Source organism: Callorhinchus milii, unplaced genomic scaffold (genome assembly GCF_018977255.1).
Source record: "Callorhinchus milii isolate IMCB2004 unplaced genomic scaffold, IMCB_Cmil_1.0 Scaffold10, whole genome shotgun sequence".
Taxonomy (NCBI): Eukaryota; Metazoa; Chordata; class Chondrichthyes; order Chimaeriformes; family Callorhinchidae; genus Callorhinchus; species Callorhinchus milii.
Window position 1 is genome coordinate 16272962 of NW_024704751.1, and position 20104 is coordinate 16293065.

Here is a 20104-nt window from a genome sequence, read left to right on the forward strand (position 1 = left end):
TTGTGCACCCAATGACCATCCACATGCCTGGGACTCTATGGGGAACCTGAGAAATCCTACCCGTTACAAATAGCACATGAGAAAATCAGGAAGTGGTGGTGGGTCACACTAAAATTGGAAGAGTTTTAGGGACATCCTCCCAATGTGAAAGGCGCCGTACAAATGTAATTTGCTTGTTGTCGGTAGTAGCAGAGGGGTTTGAACAACAATATATAGCACCTTTCACATCTAGGGATGTATCTAAGTCGTCTGACCCAGAGGCAAAAAGTGCTATTGAGCGAAGTAAGCTGCCCTATAACAACAACAACATGATTGCATTTATAGAGCGTCGGGAGGATGTCCCAAGGCACTGGACAGTTGGGTCGGGACCCGAGCAGGGGGGAAATGGTCAGGGTGAGGGAAGGGAGGGAGCGAGCAGGGGGTAGAAAGTCGAGAGGGGAGCTGAAGGCATGGTTGAAGAGAAAGGTCAAGACCGGCCTTGAAGGAGGAAAGGGAGGAGGGGGCGAAGGCACTGGGGGATGGAGTTCCAGAGCCTCGGGGCTGAGAGGCTGAAAGCCTGGCCACCGATGATAGGGCGGTTAGGGCGGGGGATGTGGAGCAGACCAGAGCCAGAGGAACGGAGGGTACGGGCAGGTAAGTAGGGGAATAGTAGGTCGGAGAGGTAGGAGGGAGCGAGGCCGTGAATGGCCTTGTAGGTGAGGATGAGGATCTTGAATTCGATCCTCTAGGGGATGGGGAGCCAGTGGAGGCGAGCGAGGGTGGGAGTGATGTGGTCCCGAAGCCTGGTGCGGGACAGTACACGAGCTGCAGAGTTCTGAATGACCTGCAGCTTGTGGGGGGAAGTGCCGGGAAGGCCGGCGAGGAGAGAGCTCCCGTAGTCCAGCCTTGAGGTGATAAAGGCGTGGACCTATATAGGGTGCTCTGGATTCTTAAGACACTCACTGTGCTGACAACAAGATTTATTACACATTAGAAGGGATTTGGAGGGTTGCTGGCTCACGTGGAGTATAAACACTGGCCGGATTAATTGGGACAAAGTCCTGTTTCTCTGCAGTATCATTCTGTCTACTTAGAAAATTCTGCACGAATATTAAATGTTAAAACAGCTATTACCCTGTCACCATGGGGGACAGGGAGGTGCAAGGATCATAACCTAATTTTAAAAGGGTCTTAATGACCCACATGTTGTTTGTGATCTCAGCGGATGCTCTGATCCTCTATCGTTGTGACACTTCAAAATAAGGAGCTTCCTTTACCATAGAGATAGAATGCACTGACATCAACAGTGATACACAACCTATTGCTGTAACCATGGCAATTCACACTTCCAACACCAGCTGCTTTGATGTGAACCATAACCAGGCCAGTCACTTTGCTTACAAGCTTGTTGGTGAGCGCTTTGGTGGGTGGATGAATCGTAACAGCTTTTCATCTTCGATGAAATCATCTTAATGTTTCTGTTTGTCAGAAATAAGAGACAACTTGCATTTTGTAAAAACCTCCCTCCCCCATCACCTCGAAATGTCACAAGTAATTACCACTGAGTGTGGTGACTGTTTATGTAGGGTGACACAACAGCCACCAGGCCCCCGCACATCCATGAGATGAACGACCAATTAATCTGGAGGATTGCTGCTGTGGACAACTCTGCTCTCTGTTTTTGTTAAGATTCCAAAATAACTATTTTGGATAAAAGTATTGATTATTTATCTATGCTCTATTTGTAAGCGAGAGAGGGAACATCTATACACAGAGAGGTATAATGCCCATATAGATAGTCAATGATGCTATAAATATGGAAACAGAGCTATTGTAGAGATACTGCAATTTCACCCACTACGCCCTGGCTCTGAATCCAACCCAGACTGATAGGGTGAGAGTCTCTCCTGTCTGATGGCTGTAGAGGGTCTTGCGTGAGCAGTCTGAGCTGAGTTCTCAGTGAGCAAAAGGCACACAGCATGAAACTGCCCTGAATTCAGCACTAAATTGACAGTGTCACAGAATGGTTAGTATAAAGAATAGAAAATGTTACACCGGTGCAATAGGAAGTGCTTCTTTAAGATAGGGAAAGAGGTAGAGAGGGTGTTCCTGAGACTGGCACTGTTTGCCTGGAATGGGGAAGAGTTCCATCTCTCAATGCTAAATACCTCTCACCTTGATGAAGGCAAAATTCACCAAAAACACCAATGGTGCAATGGGTTCATGTTTTGCCTCTCTCTGTTGCCATTTACGTTGCGAGAGAAATCTCTCATCTCTCTGCGTCTCTGGTGAATCAGGAGTGGAATGTAACTGGAGCTGACCAACTCTCTGGCTCTTTCTCTCTCTCTCTATCTCTCTCTCCCTTTCGCTCTGTCTGGACAATATTCACACAGAATCCGACGCAGGGAACAAGTGGAAGGATTGAGAGCAGTGTCAGTGAATTCTCAAGTCTGCTGGGCACCTTTGTAGCAAGTCAGTCAGAGGGAGCAGAGCAAGGAATTAAAGAGGCTTCCTGAGCTAACAGCAGCACACTAGTGCACAATTGGCTGCCGTGTTTTGTCCACAAAATATAGTCAATTCGTTTTACAATATATTCGGTGAAACACTTTGAGACGTCGCAATGACCTGATAAGGCGCTATATTAAATTCAAGGATTATTTTCACACTAATGGCTTTACCACCACCTGGAAATCACCAGAACCCAGCTGATGGAGTAGGCCTCTATATTGTGTTTGTTTTCTCAGACAAGCAGCGATGACTGAAAGAAGGCGGTCCTCAAGTGATGAGAGTCTTTATGATATCTTAGAAGTGAATAAGAAAGCCACAGTGGAAGAGATCAAAGCAGCGTACAGGTGAGACAGCAGCATATAATAATAATAATCCTTGCTTTTGATATAGCGCTTTTCACATCGGGAGGACGTCCCAAAGCGCTTCACAGAACACACTGTAAAGTGAATTGACTGTATATTTGTGGGCGAACGCAGCAGCCAATTGCGCACAGCAATGTCCCACAAACAGTCGTAGATTGAAAATGACCAATTTATTATTGTTTTTGGTTTTTGGAGGGATTATTATTAGGCTCTGTGTGGAGTAAGGAAACTTGCCCAAGGTTTCGCCCTCTGCCTGAAATTGAACTCAGGTCTCTCGCTTGCAAAGCGAGTGCTCTAACCACTGAGCTACAGGACTCCACCATATATAGGAGGATATCTCATGTCAGTGAGCAATCGTGAATGTGGATTGAGCTCTTCCCTCGTAACGGAGAGCGGTCGCTCTGAAACTGGTGTTTGGCAAATACATCCAAGGCCTAACATTTCTTCAATGTCTTCAAACGCTACGCCATCTTGTTCAAAATCTCAGACTACACAGAATCCTGCAATAATCTTCAGTTCAGTCTGAATTTGGAAGTTGGATTACAAATTAAGACTGAATTTAAGATTTTTCCATAATCCTCCATGAGTAAGTAAGTAGGAACCTGGTTGTTAGTCGATTGAAGGTTCACTTTCCGAGGGAGACAATCATTCAAAAAAAAATTGGTCACTCAAACCATGGCTGTTTGTGGGACACTGTTGTGCGCAATTCACTGCCGTGTTTTGTCCCCCACATACAGTCAATTCACTTTACAATATATTCTGTGAAGCACTTTGAGACATCTCAATAACATAATAAGGCGCCATATCAAAATCAAGGATGCAAAATGATATCAAGGGCTGAGACGTGTTTGAGGAATAAGCTATGAGCAATAATTAGATAAGCTGGAGCTCTTCAGTCTCGAGAGAAGACAACTCAGAGGCGATCATCTAAAGGTAAATAAAATTTTTAATGAGATTGAATAATTAAACCCACATCAATATTTTAGGATACAACAAGATAGTAGAACAAGAGGACACAAGTTTAGAGCCGTAAAAAGCAATTTCAGGACACACCCCTGGAAGTTTTTGTGTACTCAGAGGGTAATTAAGCAATCCAGGACACTACCCCGCGTGAAGGGTGCTATAATAAATGCAAGTTGTTGTTGTTGTTGTTTAATGACTGGAACCCGTCAAGGGTGGTTGAGGCCAGGATACTGGGATTCATTTAAAAAGCAGTTTGACCCTGTGATGGGAGGTCGGTAGCGTGGGTGTTCTGGAAGGGTGAGATCAGATGGGCCAAAGGGCCTTCTTCGTCCGAACCGATCTTGTGGAAATTATTGTTTTTTTGGGAGGTGAAATAATGTTGAGTAACTCTGAGGCTGGCTATTGCTCAGGAAGCTGGCACTGAAGTACCACCCGGATAAGAATCGCAATGACCCAGCTGCAGCTGAGATGTTCAAGGAAATAAACAAATCGTACATCATCCTCTCGGACCATCGGAAGAGGAGCATCTATGATTCATATGGTTCAGCGGGGCTGCAACTGGCCTCCATGTTAGGGCAAGAGGGAGAGAAAGTGCTATCAACGAAGACGAACTACTGCTTCAAGGTGAGTTGCCTCTGAGGACATGTTTCTCCTCATTTCCTCTCCCCATCCCCACCCCCACCCCTATTTCTCTCCTGAAACCACTGCCATGTGCTGGGGGGGAGACAGTGAAATATTAAAGGTTACAATGGGATCACTGGGTAAACCACGACTTGCAGAATGACAAGACACCATATTCTGTGGGTGCCTCAGTGTCTCACCCGCTCTTGTGTCTCGCTCTCGAGACAGAGCAAAATACAGGTACTATTTTTAGTGTATCCTGTGAAACTCTGAGAAGACTCTGATCATGTTCTCGGACTTTGGGGGCATCAATCAGCCCACATCCTGTCCTCACCCCACATCTGCACAGGAATGTCCGCACAGGGCATTGCTGAATCCTACTCAGGAAAGTTGAAACAAGTGACTCAGCTGAGATCAGTGACTCAGACAGTGGTCCATTAGGGCAGTTACACAATGGGTTGTATATAATCACTAAGTACATTCATAGTTTGGTCAGTGACATGTTAATGAGACTCAAAAGCAACAAGCAAGATTTTCCAGAAATAATTAATCTCTATGTTGAGTCAGTTTTAACCCTTGCTGTGATGTCCTGCAGTGTTTAGCCTATTTCTGCTGTCTCATCACCTGCTGCTGTTGCTTTCTGTGTTGCTGTTTCTGCTGCGACAATAAGAAGGAATCTGATGTGATTAATGACTTTGACCGCCTTCCCCTGTACAAAGGTGAGCACCCCAGAGTAACAACAGTGACTGAGTAAGTCTGATATTCATTATACACTAGCATTCCCAGCACAGAGCAAGAGGGCTGGCTGCTGAAGGCACTGCACTTGGAATGAAACGTTACAACAACTACAACAAAATTACATTTAAAGAGCGCCTTTCGGAAAAATGTCGGGAGAATGTCCCAAAGCGCTGCTGCACACAAATCCCAACTGACCATCTTTCCTCTGGATATTAAAGATCCTGTGACGTTAGTCTTAAAGAGAAGGGAGGTTTTTCTGTTTGTCTACAAAATACAGGTACTATTTTTAGTATATCCTGTGAAACTCTGAGAAGACTCTGATCATGTTCAAACCAAACAAAGTGCTTTACATAATAGGGATAGAGACATAGAAAATCAAAACATAGAAACAGAAGAGGGTTATTCGGCCCCTTGTGCCTGTTCCACCATTTTATAAGATCATGGTTGATCTGTACCACAAGTCCAAGGATAGTCTGCACCAAGGAGCCATAGGTCCCTTAGAGCCCGGAAAGAGGCATCAATAGCCACAATTGCCATTTACACAGCGACTCTCACATAAAACCTCTCAAAAGTTTTATAGAATGAGATTCATTCAAAATTCCAAATGTGACAGTGATTCTCCACCAGCAACTTTCCCTGCACACAACTACTCATCTAAATTTTAATCTACGAGGAGAATGTAAACCAGGAGAAAGTGCTCTCTCCCCATTGTGTCTGTGCTGGTGTTTGCTCTCCCACTGGAGCTCTCTTCTCTGCTCCCATCCCTGATCCCTCCCCATCGTGACTGTGCTGGTGCTCAACAACAATAACAACAACAACTTGGATTTATATAGTGTCAACCCTGGACAGCGTCTCACAGCAATAGATCCCGAGACCGAGCCATGGGGAGGGGGATGAAGGTGCCAAAAGCACGGTCAAAAACAAAGGTCTTCAGCAGAGACCTGAAAATAGGAAGGGAGGGAGCGAGGTGAAGGGAGTGAAGAAGGGAGTTCCAGAGCCTTGGGGCATAGTGGCTGAAAGGACGGCCGCCGAGGGTGGAGTGGAGGACTCAGGGGACGAGGAGGAGGCCAGATCCGGTGGAACGAAGGCAACGGGTACTGTTTTGAGGAGAGAGGAGGTCAGAGAGGTAGAGGGGTGCAGAGGAGTGCAGGGACTTGAATACAAGGATGAGGATCTTGAAATCGATCCTCTCTGGGATAGGGAGCCAGTGCAGGCTGGCAAGGACTGGGGTGATCGGGGAGCTGACTTTTGTGAGGGTGAGAATGCGGGCGGCAGAGTTTTGAATGATTTGGATTTTATGGATGGTAGTGGATGGGAGACCGGCGAGGAGGGTGTTGGAGTAATCCAGCCGAGAGGTGACAAAGGCATGGACCAGGGTTTCAGCGGCTTTTGGAGTGAGGTATTGGTGGAGACTGGCGATGCATCGGAAGTGGAAGAAAGCGGTGCTGGTGAGGGACCACATGTGGGGAGGAAGGATAATTGGGGGTTGAACCTGATGCCTCGGTTGCGTATGGGTTCAGAGAGTTTTAGGGGGAGGTCGGGTGTGTGGAGGAGGTGAGAGCTGTGAGATTTTAGATGTTGACGAGAGCCAAAGAGTATGGCTTCCGTCTTGTCAACGTTCAGCTGAAGGAAATTTGCGCTCATCCAGCCCCTGAGATCTGATAGGCAGCTGACAGAACATCAGAGGACTGGGGGTTGCAAAGAGAGGTGGAAAAATAGAGTTGAGTGTCATTTGCATACATGTGGAAGTGTACCCCATGTCTGCGGATGACATCCCCAAGAGGGAGTTTAGATCAGAAAGAGGAGGGGGCCAAGGATGGATCCTTGGGGTACCCCGCAGGTGGGAGAGGGAGGAGAAGCCATTTGTGCAAAGGTACGACTGGCAGTTTGTGAGGTAGGACTCGAACTAGGCGAGTGTGGTCCCATTGAGGTGGATGATGGAGGAAAGGCAGTGGAGGAAGTTATTCCTCCATTGGGGCTCTCCACTCAATTCTCTGCTGTTAACATTTAGGATTCTGTGAAGAGCGAACCCAGTGAATAATCTTTACTGTGGCCAGCACATTTTAAAAACTCTTTTATGTTTTTTTTTGCAGATGACCATTCTGAAAGCTCCAGCCAAAACAGCGAAGCCAAACTAACAAAGGAGATGCCTACAATGAAGATAGTTAATGGGCAGAATGATCCAATTCACTAATTAGATGGCTGAACCTATTCGCTACAATTTTTAAATTGCATCACTGCCTTTTCCCCAAACCCCAACTATTTTAATTTCTCCAATTCTGCCCGCTCCTTTTCTTTCTTCCCTCCTCCCCCCTCCCCTAATTCCGAAGACACTGACTCGTGTTGGGGAATGGTATCACAGAGGCCCTCTAGTACCTCGCTCAAAGGCTCAACCTTCAGGAGTGATCATGGACGGAGAGAGTTCAGAGGGTCAGTGAACAGTAGGTGGGGGGGTCTCGCCCCGAGGACAGGATCACTGAGGCTGCCTGTGTCCCCCACTCTACGGCAAGTGCAAAGGTAGTAACCAGTATGTGTAATATCTGTTTCAGTGTCATTGGATTTCTCTAAGTGATGTTTCCTAAGTGAATGTGAAACTAATCATTGTTAACGCTAATGTTTGCAACTGTTTAGTATACAACACGGAATGGAATAATAGACATGCTTTAAAACCCAGAAATATCTTACTGTACTGAAATGGTTAATTATCTGATGTGTCAAAAGGTGTATATATGCACACTGTACTTTATAAATTCTTTATTTCAGAAAATGTATTATGTGTGTTTCATACCATTAAAAGTCCCTCCATCAATACTAACCCAGTGACAAACAGTAAGAGTACATTGCATTTCTTCTAAACGGTGAGGGTGATGTTATGATGGCAATGAGCTATAAAGTCTGAGAGTGAGTTCAAGAAAGTGAGTGAGGGAGGGAGTCAGTAAGGAAGCATCAATGCTGATCAAGATAGGATCAGATCACTCTCTCAGGGTCACCCTCACCATGAAGAACCACACTTGGCTGTTGGTTGCTCTTGGACTTTAACCGAGTAGAACTGGGGAATGCTGGAAAAACAAGATAATGGAGTCGCCAAAAAATGAGGACTCCCTCTTTAAATAGGCTGCTGGTATACTGTGACCGTCTCTTTAAATGGAATCCTATTATTTATACTTGGACAGTATCTTTAAATAGAATCCTAATACACTGGAGCTGTGCAATGTTTTATTTTGGTGAAGGTCTTGAATTTTGCTGACTTAAAGGGACCTTGCCTCACAAGGCAAGGGGGTGCGGTGACCGAGGGCCGAGACACATTTTGACACCCACATGACATAATGACATTTGCACGATTGTTCTCAACGTGATTTGGACCATGGGCCGACTCAGAGAAGCAGTTTGCAGAATATTTGAACACCCTGTTTAAAAACATGTACTATACTTTTCTAGTCACCTTGGTGCTAATGAGATGAGTTAGTTCTGCAACCAGTTACCACTGTGACTGAGCAATCAATGCACACTCAGCAAGTTTAGAACACAAACATTTTTTAATACAAAGTCAATGTAAAAATATATGTGCAGCATGAAATAAACAATGTGAAAATGTCTCCTCAGCCTTTCTTGGTCACATGGCTGGAGTTGTTCTTACCTGATGGTGCAAGATCTGTTTCCCGGTCACTGCCTCTGTGGTCCCCACACTGGGCGTGTGTGTGTGTGTGTGTGTGCACAGTTCCATCTTGTACAATTTAAGATAAAATGGCTTATCAAGCTGAGACTGGGGGATATTTCAGCCTTTGCATGGTTTGAAGGAGGATGCAAACGTCCACTGTTGCACTGAGCATTATTGTTGCTTAGTAGTTAGCGCGCTTGCCTCGTAAGCGAGTGGACTCAGGTTCGATTCCCGGGCCCTAGGCAAGTTTCCTTATTCCACCCACCTCCATTTACCTAGCAGCAAGTAGGAAACCGGTGGTTAGTCAATTGGTGGATTGCTTTCAGGCAATAATTCCTTTTAAAAAATTATAATTTGGTCACTCAATCCTCGACTGTCTGTGCGACACTGCAGTGCCCAATTTGCTGCTGCGATTTGCCCACAAAATACATAGTCAATCCACTTTACAATAATAATAATAATAATAATCCTTGCATTTGATATAGCGCTTTTCACGTCGGGAGGACGTCCCAAAGCGCTTCACAGAACACACTGTAAAGTGAATTGACTGTATATTTGTGGGCGAACGCGGCAGCCAATTGCGCACAGCAATGTCCCACAAACAGTCGTAGATTGAAAATGACCAATTTTTTATTGTTTTTGGTTTTTTTTGGTGGGATTATTATTAGGCTCTGTGTGGAGTAAGGAAACTTGCCCAAGGTTTCGCCCTCTGCCTGGAATTGAACTCAGGTCTCTCGCTTGCAAAGCGAATGCTCTAACCACTGAGCTACAGGACTCAGTGCAGGGGAGGGAGAGGAGGGGAAAGAGGTGGGGAGGGGTGAGCAGGACTGAGTGAAAGTGCATCCGTGTCGTTTGTTGGAGTGACAGTCACCACATGGCACAGCTGCAGAGCCATTCATTCCGGGGACACCAGACTGTATCACATCACGGCCATTTCTGTTTGTGACCCGAGCGCTCCTGATTATTCAGCGGTTTTTAATCTGCCCTTATGTTGAGCCGTCACTTTCTCTCACCTCTGGATTTAGGTCCCAGATTTCACAGCGTCCAAAATAATCCCGGCCTCATTCAGGTGCTGAAATGTTTCATATACAGTACTGCAGTAGAGTGTGTCCCAGTTAATGGCCGTGCCCTCACCAAGTGCTGTTGAGTTTGACAACTCACCCACTGTGTTGTGTGTGTGTGTGAGAGAGAGAGAGAGAGAGGCACGGGTGACTGGTGCAGGTTAGCTGCTGCATTTGCCTCCACAACAACGTCTGAAATTAAAACAGAGCTTATTACTTATTTCCAGATCATCAGTTTCGCCCACAAATATACAGTCAATTCACTTCATAGTATATTCTGTGAAGCGCTTTGAGACATCTAGAAGACATGAAAAGCCCTATATCAAATGCAAGGATTATTATTATTATTATTATTATTATTATTATTTCCCTCCCCTCCACCCTCCCCCACCCCTCCAATCTCACATTAACTGACCATCGTTGTACAACTTCTTTCGGACAATGCTGTCAGTCTCCTGGCTCCTTAACAGGATATATCTGCAATAATAATGATCCTTGTATTTGAGACAGTGCCTTATCATGAATTCGAAACGTCTCAAAGTGCTTCACAGAATAGACTGTAAAGTGAATTGACTGCCTATTTTGTGAGCCAAATGTGACAACCAATTGCTCACAGCAGTGTCCCATAAAGAGTTGTGAGTGATCAGATTATTATTATTATTTTATGTCCAGAGCAGGTCCCAGGGCTGTCAGCGGCCACCTGCCAGCATGGTTTGTGCGAAGGAATATTTTCATCATATCTCAGTCGCTGCAGTCTGCAGAATGTTTCCCTGAGTTATTACCTTCCCTCACACTTCCACCAGCGGCTCTTAAATTAGCCCATGGTCTCAGTTACTGCCACAGCCGACAGCTGGCGTAATTCAACAAATCCAGCCCGGCTGTAAATACCCCAAACCTATCACATACCCTCTCCTCGTCCTGCTCCCCACTAGCTGTACAGTCACCACCGATCGATCCTTGCACACTCACACACCCCTCAGACCCCCACTTCTCCCCTGCACTCATCCCCCTCCCAACCCCCTTGCACACTAATCCCCCCCCACTCTCTACACACTCACACATACATGCTCCCTGCACATTCACACCCCCACCCACCCACGAGCTGCACACTCACACACATGCGCTCCCTGCACACACTCGCACGCCTTCAGGTCTACTTTAACCATGCTCCAACTCGGGGACCAGAGCCCTGAAAATCCAAACAGTCTTAGCCTGTCAGACCATTTTATCTTAAGATTCAAGATCACCCACGATCCACTCTGCATTTCTTTAAATAAAGACCCTGTCCAGGTCAGCGACAGCTTGGTTTGGGACAGAGTAAAGCTCCCTCTTGGCACAGTCTGTCCAGCACTCCCGTCCCAGGCCAGTGAGAACACAGGTTCACTGTGACAGACAGAGAACAGCAAGTGATATAGCCTGTTGATGTCCATTCACATCTCTGAACTCCCCCCCGCCCTCTCTTGTCATAACAACTGGTGTCCTGTTTACACATTGCTTGGAACTGGGGAGTAGATGGCGCGGGGGGGGTGGGGGGGGGGGTGGGGGGGGAGATGATCCAGAATATTGCATCTGAATGACAGTAGCCGTACAAACATATTTGAGCTGAGAGATGGGAAGCGAAACTGACAAAGGAAGTGAGTTGGCGGGAGGCGAGAGTGTAAGCCCAGTTCCTTAGGGAATATGACAGAACATTTTTTTATCGTGTAAAGAAGACTTGTGCCTTTTTTCAGTTGAGTTACTGCTGCTTGGCCCATCTCACCAGTCAGAGCGGCAACTGTTCTACCCCACGTAGAGCCTGGCTCTGACACCCCCTCTTCCACTGGAATAGAATTTACAACTTACAAGTTACATCTGTCACTGGAACAAAACAGGAAGAACTTTACTCTGTAAAGTTTACTCTTTACTCTGTGTGGATGGACAGGGTGGAGGCAGCTTTACTCTGTCTCTAATGCATAATTGTGGAGTCCTGTAGCTCAGTGGTTAGAGCACTCGCTTTGCAAGTGAGAGACCTGAGTTCAATTCCAGGCAGAGGGCGAAACCTTGGGCAAGTTTTCTTACTCCACACACCTAATAATAATCCCTCCAAAACCAAAAACAATAATAAATTGGTCATTTTCAATCTACGACTGTTTGTGGGACATTGCTGTGCGCAATTGGCTGCCGCGTTCGCCCACAAATATACAGTCAATCACTTTACAGTGTGTTCTGTGAAGCGCTTTGGGACGTCCTCCCGACGTGAAAGCGCTATATTAAATGCAAGGATTATTATTATTATTATTATTATAATGTCACTGACTTGGGAGTGTAGATGGATAGTGGAGAGGAAGTTTACTCTGCCTCTAACCCATGCTGCCTCTAACCTGTTGTATAACGTATCTGGGCACTCAGAGAACTGGAAATCAACAAGCAATCACATGGTTTAACACAAGTTAATTTCAATCTACAATGGGGCGACATGAGTGATGTGGGTCAGCACGGCTCATCAAGTGACACCCACACGAGGATGAGCAGGTGATCGGGTTGCTGAGAGCCGCTCTGTCAACAAAGAATAATTTAAAGGTCAGTTACGTCATTTTCAATTTTTCGAGTAACTCTTTGACATCATTCACACAAAAAATATCCATCCCAATGTATTTGCTCACTACAAAATACAGCAAAACTATGATATTATCCCAAACTTTTAAAACAATTGATTTGTGATGGATTTATACATTATATAGTGCTTTTCATTGAGGGCATCTACAATTCCATCTGCACATGTGTTTGCATACGGTTTTGCACATAATGCTCAAATCTCCTTCAAAGTTTTGAATTCCTTAATAAAAGTGTAGAATTCCTTCAAAAAAATAAAAACATTGGTCACTCAATCCTCGACTGTGTGTGGGACACTGCTGTGCGCAATTGGTTTTCACATTTCACCCACAATATATACAGTCAATTCACTTTACAGTATATTCTGTGAAGCGCTTTGAGACATCTAGAAGACTTGATGAGGTGCTATATCAAATGCAAAGATTATTATTATAATCAAAACATCTGCATGGTCTTTTCCAACAGTTAAACATGTTAAAGGATTGCACTTGAAAACATTTCTTCCAACCTCCCCAGTAATATCTCTGATGTTATGTTACAGATTCGCCAACTGGAGGGAATTGTTTTTCGCCTTCTATTCCCTGGAAATGTTTAGGATTTTCAAGCTCTCTGTTACATCCAGTCGTAAATTCCTGTGTTCTAGTGAAAACAGAGCCACTTTTCACAAACCAGCTTTCTCATAAATACATTTTTTGCCTACAAAATACTCGGTAAACTCACTTTACACTATATTCTGTGAAGCGTTTTAAAACATCTCAATGACATGACAAGATTCTGTATCAAATGCAAGAATTATTATTATAACCTCATTCCAGGCATCAGCACCATCTGCATGGCACAAAATGGGGCGTATATAACATGTAGGTTGTACAGTATATATACTTTATATAAAGCCTTTTTATGGACTCTCCTATATGTGCCTCAAACTTTAGAGATCAATGTGTTCTTTACATTAATCAAAAATCTGGACTGTGATTTCCTTACCTAACACTGGTCATTTGATCTGGCTGTTGTCAATGACTGCCTCGGACACCGTGTTCTGGTTGAAGACGCCTCTGTTTACGTTGACAAAATGGGTCACTGGTTTGGAGATTGGTTATTATTATTAATTTGGTTCTTGGAAGGCTTGTATTTTGGTTTTGTTTTTTACCGTGTGACTGTGTCCCAGGTCCGTGTGTTCCTGGTGTCACATTTCAGGTTACTAATATGGGGAGAGGTATGTCGGGAACGCCACATCCCACCCGGCACATGACCCGGGAACTCTTTATAAAAGGAGAGCAGAGCCTCCTCTCTGCAGACATCGAACAGAACACAAGACCTTTTCTTATCGTCAGACGACTTTGACTAACCTGCTCTAAAGGAGGGAAAAGGATTGGTTACATCGCGAAAAGCAGTCAATAGAGACCGACCGGAGAGAAGTTGAACAACTCACCAGGATCCCTGTCTGTCCCGTTTATTCATTAACATGGATTTCCAGTCTGAGAGTATAATCCCGGAGGCCAGCACCATGGACACTCTGGAGAAGCAACTCATCTGCCCAATTTGTCTCGAAATGTTTGAAAAACCGGTGGTGATCCTGCCGTGCCAACACAACCTGTGCCGCAAATGTGCCAATGACATTTTCCAGGTCAGTGCCAGCAACGTTTAGATTTTTTTGATTGCAAGAAAATTTCTTCCTGTGAATTCACATTCTAATGACCTTGACATCAATACGGTTGTAAAATGTGAAATGGGAAAATGTGCTCGTTTTCGGATGCTTGCTGTTGAGTGGTTTGCGGTTGTGACCTTGGTTTTGGGGACTTCTGTCTAGATGTCTAGATGTAGAGGTGGGACTAATGTTGTTCTCTGTCTTGCTCTCCAGGCTGCCAACTCGTACTGGCAGTCGCGGAGCTCCTCCATATCGGGAGGAAGGTTCCGGTGCCCATCTTGTCGGCACGAGGTCATCCTGGATCGGCACGGAGTGTATGGGCTGCAGCGGAATCTTCTGGTAGAAAACATCATCGACATCTACAAAGAGGAGTGCACCAGGTCAGCATCAGCTTGGTTACCATCCCTGTCCGTTTAGCAATAAGAATAATAACCCTTGCATTTGTTACAGCGCTTTATCACACCATTGAGACAAATCAAATCTCTTCACAGAATATACCGTAAAGCGGATTGACTGTATATATCAAGGGAAACACCTTTCACTGTTGTGGGGGGGTGGGGGAGGTGGTGATGGGGGAGGAGGAGATCAGGCCAGATATGGGTTTGTCGCCTGTCGCTTGATGCATTATCCACACATTCCATTGCAATTTGATCACCGTGAAGGTCTGGCACATGCTTTACATAGACACTGTGCCCTTTTGAACACCCTTACTGTAATGGGCACGGGCCCCAAACACAGCCAGGCGGACGGCAATGAGGTTTTCACTTGTGCCAACGCCAGATTAATGTCAGAGAAACTCAGGCTACATTTGTCACTAATTCCTCCTCAGATGAACACGATCTAACATAGCCCAGGGCAACCAAAAGCCAAGTGATCAACATTGATTTGATAAACAACAACAACAACAAATTACACTAGTATAGCGCCTTTCAGTTGGAAAGACGTGAAAGTAGTGAACGTCAAAGAAAATTCAGATATATTTTATCACTCTGCAATTTTTGTTAAGATAAATATTTGATAGACTTTATACAAAATTTTACACATAATTTACTCCGAGATGCGCTGGAGGCAAATGTCTTCCTTTAAAACCTCACCAAAACAGCTTTTATACAGCGTCAGGGGAGCTGCCCAATGCCTGTTGAGATGTTCTCTAAACAGATTTGATGTGAAAATTATTTTGAAAAGTGTTTTTTTTGGGGGGTATCCTTCAGGCCCGTGAAGAAGAGGGGAAAGCAGCTGATGTGTGAGAAACACGAGGACGAGAAGATTAACATTTACTGTGTGACCTGCCAGACCCCCACCTGTTCCATGTGCAAGGTCTTCGGGGCTCACAAGGATTGCGAGGTGGCCCCTTTGCAGAATGTATTTGAACGACAGAAGGTAAAGATCAGGCGGGCAGTGGGGGTGTGGGGGAGAGAGGGCAGGGAAGGTGGGTGGGGAGGGAGAGTGGGAGTAGGGAGGGGGTGAAGGGAGGGCTGAAGGAGGTGAGAATAACCTTCCTGCTGAAGCTGCTGATCTCTGGGCTAATTTTAGCCACTGGGCTGTAGCACGATAACAGCTGTGCTGCTGGCCTGGGCTCCAGTCAACAAAACTGGGGAAAACCATGTGAACCATACCATCGCCATCTGCTCCAGTCTCCTGACCATGTGTAACTTCACACACAGGGACATCTGCCCTGAAGTGACAAAATACATTGATATTTATAGTGTTTACCAGGATAGAGCTGTTGTTAAAAGTCTGATATGAAGAAAATTGCCCTCGTGATTCAGTTGTTAAGATAAGGGTCCCGGCTGGCACTCAATGTCTCGGCTCGCACATGGGAGGAACAATTTGTGAAAGTTAACGTGTGATCAGCCATGTGACATGCATTTTCTTGCCTCCTGTCGGACAGGTGGAGCTGACCGATTGTATCGCCATATTGGTGGCTGGAAACGACAGAGTCCAGTTGGTCATCAGCCAGTTAGAAGAGTCGTGCAAGTCCATCGAGGTAGGAACAACCGGCAGCCAGGAGAGAGCTGAGCCCAGCTCCCCAAATAGCCGCAGACACTCTCCACCCCCCCACTCCCTTCCCCTACACACATCACAGCTCAACTACACAACTCCTTATTAGTGGTGTGCACTCGTTCCTGCTTCTCCAGCTCTATTCCTGAACAGTGACACAACGCTGAAAGAAATTCCAGCATTTAGGAATATGCGGCCGCTCTATTTTTCCTCCTGAAGGTGGGAATGGCTACGGTCTGCATTTGGGGGTGCTCCACATTGAAGGCTTTTCTCCATGTTATTTTTCAGGAGAACAGCAAATACCAGAAACAATCGCTTGCTGAACAGTTTGACACCCTCTACGCCATCCTGGAGCAAAAGAGGCAGGACCTGCTGCAAAGCATCACCAAAGAGCAAGAAGCCAAAGTCGACCATGTAAAGGGTCTGATCAGCCAATACAAGGCACACCTTGAGGGGTCCTCCAAACTGGTGGAAAATGCCATTCAATCCGTGGAGGAAGCAGGAGTGGCCACTTTCCTGATCGTAAGTCGTGCAAGACACATGCAAGAGCTGTTAGTCAAGTGTAACGTAAGCAACCACAACATATGTGTGTTACAAGAAGTAACACACGGTGTGTTATTATACAGAGGACATCCCCGTCATAATGCAGTCACCTGGGTGCAATATTCCAGGACGCTGTGTTATAACGAAGTGGGGAAGCAATGGCCAACTTCCTGGTCGCTTCTGACGAAACTTCCTGCATTTATGTCAGCGGTACTTCCTACACAAATCACAACAAGGGGCCACCTGGTTCTGCCTCCAGTGCTCTGGGGTTTGGTGCTGGGTGTGGTTTCCGGTGCAGACACCTACAGAGTTACTGATGTCAGGACAGGTCAGACGTGAAAAGCGCTGTATCAAATGCAAGGATTATTGTTATTATTATTATTAAACCAGTAGCTGGAATTACAACAGTAGCTTTTGGTTTAACGTATGAAGCACCTTGTACACAACCGCTACGAAATCTCAAAACATTCCCCTTTATACCCCAGGATCTTACTGCAGATTGCAAGGATATAAAGTGGCCAGTTACAGTCATTAATCCTGCAGTCAGGGAATCGATGCCAAGTAACTGAGCTGCCACTCGTATCCCTGCGTATTGCACCGTGTTCACTGCCAGCCCGAGATTAAATCACTTCTTGGTGATGCATTGTCTTTCATGGTCATAAATCAACGCTTTAATCAAATTGTCCTTTTCTTTCACAGAATTCAAAGATGCTGATCAAAAAGTGAGTATCAACAGCAATTGGGTATCAATAAAGGGTTCAGACTGAATTGTGACTGTGGATTCCACCCCCCCCCCCACCCCCAGCATTATCAGCCCCTTGTTATGGTTTCAAGTGGGGGGGTGGCGGGGTGGCAGCCAGTTTGTTCAGATTGTGCAGTTTATTAACAAAAGTGGTGCAACAAGGAGATGAACAAGTTCCTGACACTGAAAGTGGTTCGGTGTTTAGGAATTGTATGGGGCAGAGGAGGGTCACTGCCTGAAACTCCCCCAACAGCTGGAGTTTAATGAATGAACTGCCTGCAGTCAACAACAACAACAAATTACACTTGTATAGCGGCTTTCACGTCGAGAGGACGTCCCAAGGCGCTGGGAGATGGGACAGAGAGTGTGAGGGACAGAGAGTGTTAGAGATATGAAGTGTGAGGGACAGAGAGTGTGGGGACAGAGAGTGTGGGGACAGAGAGTGTGGGGACGGAGAGTGTGAGGGACAGAGAGTGTTAGAGATATGGAGTGTGAGGGACCAAGATGCCAACGCTTAGACAGTAAAAAGGGCTCTTCGCTGCCAGCAACGCAGGTGGTGGATCTGAGGGTTTATACATAAGCTGACCTGAAACACTTTCTTCACCTCTTTATTCAGGATGATGGAGGCATCTAAAGCTTCTCACATACAAAGAACGGAGGTGGGCTTTGAGAACATGGAGGAGTTCACAGTTAGTGTGGAGCAGGTAGAGGAGGTGCTGCAAAATCTTCAGTTTGGATCAGGTATGTAGAGCGCACAGCCTGGAGCCTGGGTTTCAACTCAGTGACTCACAGAGATTGGATGTGTCCTCAGCCCACAGTGTAAAACTCTCCATTCAGTACACGTGGAGTTCGCTCAGTGTGACTAATTCAGGGATGGGAAGGTTAGCTTGCCCACAGTGGGAGACGATGATAATAAACCTTATCATTTTAACCCTGATCTCACATCTCATCCAAAGGACGATATCTGTGACAATGCAGCTTCCTCTACACAGTCTCCCCCAGCCCCAAAGCCGCTCGCTAACATCAGGAGGACGTCCCAAGGGGCTGGATAGTCAGGAATCTGCACCCAAGCTGGTGGTTGGGATTAGGAGGGGTGGAGGGCGGGGAGGGTAGGGGTGGGTGATTAGTTGGTAGGAGGGTGCTAGAAGGCATAGAATATACTATAAAGTGAATTGACTATATTTTGTGGGCAAAAATAAGTACTCCTAAAGCCAGCTTAGGGACACAGGATGAAAAAGCACATTAAATATTCCAGTAGCAAAAGTGAGTAACAGTTCTGAACATTTCAACTTTCAGATTATGATGATGAAGATGAAGAGTTGGAAGAAGAGATAAAGGAAGAGGCTGAAGAGGAGGAAATTCAAACTGATGGTGAGAGAGAGACCTATACAAATATATGTTCACAATGTATACAAAATATACATTCACCCAGCACTACACACATGGATATATATGATATGTACACAGTATATTATACCTTCACCCACAAAATACAGTCAGTTCACTTTACAATACATTCTGCCAAGACGTCTCAACTTTGAAACATCTCAACAATGTGATAATGAGCTATATCAAATGCAAGGATTATTATTATACATACCCCCAACAGCGCACACACAGACTGACTCAGCCTAGTTACCTTGTTCTTCTCACAATGCCGCCTGCAGGCCAGCAATAAGATTGAAGTGACAGGAGAACCCAGATGAAGACTTGGTGACCACTAGAGACAAAGCACGTCTGGTTTTCCATTTGGATCAGCTTCCCTGGAGGTCCCGGACGAGGTCATGAATGATGCTGTATTTTGATGTGTTGTTAGTTGATAAAAAACACTTTAAAAAAAAATCAATTTTTTTTTATATGGTGCAAAATGGATCATTTTGTACTTTTTCTACACTATTTTTGTATATAATGCAAAGAAGTGAATATTGATTGTACTTCTGTAAAAAAAAAATCAATGTGCATTTTAGGAGCCAAATGAGATCAAGTTATCCTTTGCTGTAGTTTACGATGTTTGATAAGACCTCTGTAGTGTTATTTAGCTCGTGAACAAAGGGAATTTGTTCAGCAGCACTGAACCTTACAAACCCAGCAAGTTAGTGGAGTAAGTCAGCGATGAGATCTACAGATTTTATAATGAGTCACAGATTGTATGTATCTTTAGACTTCACATTGGTATTTTGTACAGACTCTTGTATGTGGCTGCTATTATTTCACACAAATAAACTTATTTAATATACTCAGGTGTATTTTTTTTTACTGAACTCTGGCACAGATCAGGTGAGGAGGCAGCCGGCTAGGGGTGGGTGACTGGGGCCTGGCTGGCAATAGGTGAGTGGAGCCTGGCTGGCAATAGGTGAGTGGAGCCTGGCTGGCAATAGGTGAGTGGAGGTGGGTTGGCAATGGGTGAGTGGAGCCTGGCTGGCAGTAGGTGAGTGGAGCCTGGCTGGCAGTAGGTGAGTGGAGCCTGGCTGGCAGTAGGTGAGTGGAGCCTGGCTGGCAGTAAGTGAGTGGACCTGGCTGGCAATGGGTGAGTGTAGGTGGGTTGGCAATAGGTGAGTGGAGCCTGACTGGGAGTACTGGCTCTCACATCGCCATCGGTGAGTAGCACACAGCCTGAGAGTGCTTCTCATCCCATGAGCTCCAAAGGTACCACCACCGGCTCTAACATTTGGACATTCCTTTAATTTG

The 20104-nt window shown here is 45.5% G+C and overlaps 2 protein-coding genes across 2 annotated transcripts; both read left to right on the forward strand.

Annotated features, from left to right (window-relative positions):
• The first annotated feature begins 2612 nt into the window (after positions 1-2612).
• On the forward strand, positions 2613-7583 carry LOC121849793 (dnaJ homolog subfamily C member 5B-like). Its single transcript, XM_042338865.1, has 3 exons — positions 2613-2831; positions 4223-4436; positions 7265-7583. The coding sequence occupies exons 1-3, from the start codon at positions 2734-2736 to the stop codon at positions 7307-7309; spliced, it is 357 nt and encodes a 118-aa protein (XP_042194799.1). The 5' UTR covers positions 2613-2733; the 3' UTR covers positions 7310-7583.
• Positions 7584-13756: 6173 nt separating this feature from the next.
• On the forward strand, positions 13757-19652 carry LOC103179554 (E3 ubiquitin-protein ligase TRIM63). The gene is made up of 9 exons (XM_007894903.2): positions 13757-14109; positions 14344-14510; positions 15342-15510; positions 16022-16117; positions 16420-16653; positions 17374-17396; positions 18033-18157; positions 18713-18787; positions 19084-19652. The coding sequence occupies exons 1-9, from the start codon at positions 13948-13950 to the stop codon at positions 19092-19094; spliced, it is 1062 nt and encodes a 353-aa protein (XP_007893094.1). The 5' UTR covers positions 13757-13947; the 3' UTR covers positions 19095-19652.
• The last annotated feature ends 452 nt before the right edge of the window (positions 19653-20104 follow it).